The 4,862-nt window shown below is 40.4% G+C and overlaps 1 protein-coding gene across 1 annotated transcript; it reads right to left on the reverse strand.

Annotated features, from left to right (window-relative positions):
* Window positions 1-3,859: 3,859 nt before the first annotated feature.
* On the reverse strand, window positions 3,860-4,312 carry LOC149552901 (uncharacterized). The gene has a single exon (XM_089790245.1). It carries the CDS (start codon window positions 4,310-4,312, stop codon window positions 3,860-3,862), a length of 453 nt encoding a protein of 150 aa, XP_089646371.1.
* Between the last annotated feature and the right edge of the window lie 550 nt (window positions 4,313-4,862).

The following is a 4,862-nucleotide window of genomic DNA, read 5'->3' on the forward strand; positions in this document are numbered from 1 at the left end:
GCAAAAATTAGTAGCATGTTATTGGTGGTTTTTCCCAAATTGGGTTTCCACATTAAATCCTTATGTCAAATTGTGTGATTGAATTAGTGTTGACTTATGTTTACATTTCTACTAAGTTCATTTGACCTACGATAGTAATATATAAAGGTTTGAGATATTGGATGATCTAATCAATGCATGTACATGTATTTGTTGAGTACTAAAAAGTTTTATCTATACATTTCGACCTTGGATAATTGATTCACCCCCCTCTCAGTTATTCTAAATTATTCCAACAAAAACTAATTCATGGAATGGGAAATCTAATGACATTAACTATATTGTTTATTTACATTAGTAACTTAGTTCATATCTTTGTAAGTAACTTAATCCTTTTAGGTTTGTTCCCTCACCCATTGAATAGGTTCAAGGACTTTGATCAACTTGAAGATTTCATATGACAAATTTAGATTATGATTTGAACTTTACAAATAGTAGTATTCCCTCTCAATTTTTTTTCAAAAAACCTAAAGCTTCATGTAAACTATTTTGCCTAACATACTAAGATGTTTTGCAGGCTTCCAAAGATCTAATAGATTGACAAAGATTTCTATCTGATCTCTCTACTATTCTCTTTGAAAAACCAACATGTAATTCCATATTTTCTTTCTTTGCATTACTTTGAGTACTTCTATATATAATGTTGAGTATCAATTAAAAGCTTCAAGTGGTTGGTCAAAGTTTTAGAAATAATCTTTGTACCGAGGAAATACATATTCATGAGACTTTAATGTGAAGTGTTAGACAATGATAGTAAATCTAAAGTAGACCCAAGAAACAACTACCAAATTAACAAGTCAAGAACATCCCATGTCTCCCTAACTACAACTGCTAAAATTACTCTCAGATTAGCATCTTTTTTTTTTTTTTTGGAAAAAGGGGTAAAAATTTATTCAAATAAAATCAGATTACAAAAGGCCTCATGCCCAAACAACCAAATCACCAACCCAACACCAATTATGTTCTATCCCTTTCCACGAATTGCTCGAAGGTCCCACCAAGATCGGTAGGAAGATCATCCCTATCAGAGATATCCCAACCAACACCCTTCTCTGATGCCCATTTTTCCAAGACAATAGCCACTCCATTCCATTCCCTAGGAATATGACAGAAAAAGATCCCATCCACAAAGCTTCTCAAGTGGAGAATCTCTCTAACAATAGAGGCAATTTGCCAGCTAGATTCATCCACTCTCTGGTTATTTATCATATCCACAACTATCTGAGAGTCAGACTCACACACCATTCTCCTCCATCCAAGAGAGCAAGCCCACTCCATAGCCACTTTAATGGCCAAAGCCTCCATCACATTATTGGAATGAACTCCTTTGTGAATAGAGAATATGAAAATAACATTTCCATCTGCATCTCTCCCAATCCCCCCCACTCCAGCCTGTCCAGGATTCCCACGGGAGGAACCATTAGTGTTAATCTTTAGGACTGCTACTGGAGGAGGACTCCATTGCCCCACTCTACATATCTTCCTCTTACATGGTTGAGATATCTTACTGCTACTAGTTCCAAATCCTTTATCCACTAATCCTAAATTCCTGATAATACGAGAATCACCAGGATCCACTGGCTCTGACATATCACAGTTAGCAAAGATAGTCTCTTGAAGCCTGGTTAGGATCAACTGCCACAATTTAGTGGCTCCCAAGCTGGAATTACAAAAAAATTGATGATTACACTCCAACCAAAGATTCCACAGAATGAGAGAAGGACCAATAGCCCAGGCCACCTGAAGGAATGAAGTTTTCGAAGGGGGTCTGCCAAGGCTGCCCCAAAATTCAATAAGAGATTCAACATGAATACAGCTATGGCACCACGCCTCCCACCACTTATGCTAGATCTCCCTAGAGAGAGGACATAAGAATAAAACATGAGAACCATCTTCCCCATCCATCATACATAGGGGACAGAAAGAGGGTCCCTGAAACCCTCTTCGCTGGAGATTATCCCAAGTAAGACACTTATTTTGTGCAACCAACCAAAGAAAAAAATTACATTTCGGCCAAGAAAAATTATTCCAGACCTACCTCCACCAGGGAACCTCCTGGACAACATTACATTGGCTATCCAACCGAGCATATCCATGGCCCACACTGAACTTACCTTTTGAGCAAGGTCCCCAAGCCAGGATGTCTTTGTCTTGAGAAGAGCTACAAAGCCTAGAAGAGAGAATATGCACTAGTTCAGCCTGAATCTCTAGAGAGCCCCCCATGGGCCAAATCTGTGGATCCTTTCAACTAGCCACATCCATCAATCCACACCTCCAAACAGCCTTGAAGTGAGCTACCATGGTCCAACCCGCAGAAGAAAAAACCTAATACAGAGGCCGAAGGTGGGGAAAACTGGAGAGAATAGGAGGGTGGCCATCCCAAGAATCCTGCCAAAATAACACACTTCCCCTCATTACAGATCCAAAAAAGGCCATCTGTAATAAGAGGAGCACCCCTTTTAAGGGTGTCCCAAATAAAGGACCCCTTACCATCAAGCTCAAGTCTAGGAATGTCCTGGACCTCCACTCCTGGGAAATACTTGTGGGTCAGAATCTTGGCCCAATCCCGGTCTTGATTCTTGCACCATCTCCGGTATAACTTTGTAGCAAGAGCTTTGACCTTGAGAGCCATACATTTAAGGCCAAGACCCCCAGCAAACTTAGGCAAGCAAATAGTGTCCCAGTTGACTAAGCTCCATTTAGAGGATTGGAGATTGCCTGACCAAAGGAATTTTCATGACAAAGCATCAAAATCTTTCATAACTCCCACGGGAGGGGTTTGCACTAAACACCTGTAAATAGGAAGAGCTTGAATCACTATCTTGAGCAGGGTAACCCTCCCAGCTGATGAGAGCCACCTATGTGTCCAATGCCTCACTCTGCTATGAAATTTGTCAACAAGACCTTGCCAATATTCTTTTCGTTGAGACCCCAAAGCTAAAGGAACTCTGAGATAGATCAAAGGGAGGGATCCAACTTGAAACCTAAGAATTCTAGCAACCCTGAGCTGAATCAACTAAGGAGTATTAAAGAAATAAATAGAATATTTACCTTCATTAATTTGTTGTCCGAAAGCTTTCAAATAAGTATCCAAAATCTTTCTGAAGTTCCTTGCCTCGTTAGCAGTAGCCAAGCCCATCAGGCTAGTATCAACCACGAATTGAAGGTGCATGTATGTAGGAATATCATTGCACCACTTCCACCCTTGAATAAGTCCCAGATCTGCTTGACATTTTATAAATCTTCCCAAGCCCTCTGCCATAATGATAAAAAGATATGGAGAGATAGGATCCCCCTGACGAAGTCCTCGAGAAGCAGAGAACAGGTCAGTAGGTTCTCCATTGATAAGAACCGAAAAGGATGGGGAAGACACACAGCTGAGGACCCAATCCACCCATTCCGTAGTAAATCCAAAAGCTAGAAGCACATGACCCAAAAAGTCCCGACTAACTCAGTCATACGCTTTAGCTAAGTCTAGCTTAATGAACATAACCTTTTCCTTGGAAATGGCCATAGAGTGAATAGCTTCTGAAGCAATAACCACCCCATCAAGAATCTGTTTCCCACTAATAAAACCTCCCTGTTCCTCAAAAATCAGAGTGGTAAGGAAAGGCTTAAGCCTCTCAACAATCAATTTTGTGATGATTTTGTACATGGCATTACATAAAGCAATGGGTCTGAACTGATCCAACCTGTTAGCCCCATCAATCTTGGGAATGAGAGCCAGAATAGTAGCATTCATAGACTTGAGCATTTTTTTATTTTGATATGACTCCTGGACAACATCTAGAAGATCAAATTTAATAATTTCCTAAAACTCCTAGAAAAATTCAATGGGAAACTCATCTGGGCCTGGGGCTTTACCTTTCGGCATACCAAAAACCACTTTCTCTAGTTCCTCAATCATAATAGGTTTTAAAATATCTATGTTCATACTACTAGAAACAAGATGAGGAATGCAGTCTAAGATAGACCTAGTCTCCTCCAAAGAAGCAGGGTCTTCCTTAGAGAAGAGTTGAGAAAAATATCTGATGGCCTCTGAAGCAATCGCCTCCTTGGAAAATAGCTGATCTCTAGAAGTAGAGACAAGAGAAGTGATAGAATTCCCAAACCTTTGGGCTTTGACAGTGTTATGGAAGAAAGTTGTGTTTCTATCTCCCTCCTGCAACCAGTCCACCCAAGACTTTTGCTTCCAAAATATTTCCTCCCGAAGCTCCCATTCTTCAACTTCCTTCAGAGCAAAGGATTCTTGAGACATCAAATCTGGGGTCATGCCTAGGTCCTTGATCTGGCGAGTGACATTATCCAACCTAGCTTGAGCATCTCTCAAATGCTCTTGCAGGTTTCTAAAGCACTATTTGTTCCACTTCTTCAACCTGAACTTAACATGCTAAAGTCTCTTCTCGAAGGAGTACATGGAAGTTCCATGTGGAGGCCTACCCTCATACCACCAAGCTATCATAAGATCTTGCAGGGAGTGATCCCTCAACCACATTAACTGAAACTTGAAAGAGGGATTCTTGGAGGTCTTGAAAGGGGTGACAGTGAGCCTAATAGGCTAGTGATCAAAGCCTCTCCAATCAAGAATTTCTAAACTAGTAGTCCATCTACTATGCATCCAATAGCAAGATACTAGGAATCTATCGAACCTTTCAGAAATAGCCTTCGTCCCACTCCTTCTATTGTTCCAGGTGAATATACCCAAATTGGGTTTAACATCAATAAGATTCAAAGAACCAATATTATCTCTAAGCATACTAGAAGAAGGACTGAGGCGAGAATGCCCACCCCTCTTCTCCTCTAGACTCGTAACAACATTAAAA

This window comes from Cupressus sempervirens, chromosome 6, assembly GCF_028749045.1.
Source record: "Cupressus sempervirens isolate cs-2001-9-10 chromosome 6, ASM2874904v1, whole genome shotgun sequence".
Taxonomy (NCBI): Eukaryota; Viridiplantae; Streptophyta; class Pinopsida; order Cupressales; family Cupressaceae; genus Cupressus; species Cupressus sempervirens.

Coding starts and splice junctions, on each gene's coding strand:
- LOC149552901 (XM_089790245.1), bottom strand. CDS start 4,312: ATGACCCCAGATTTGATGTCTCAAGAATCCTTTGCTCTGAAGGAAGTT.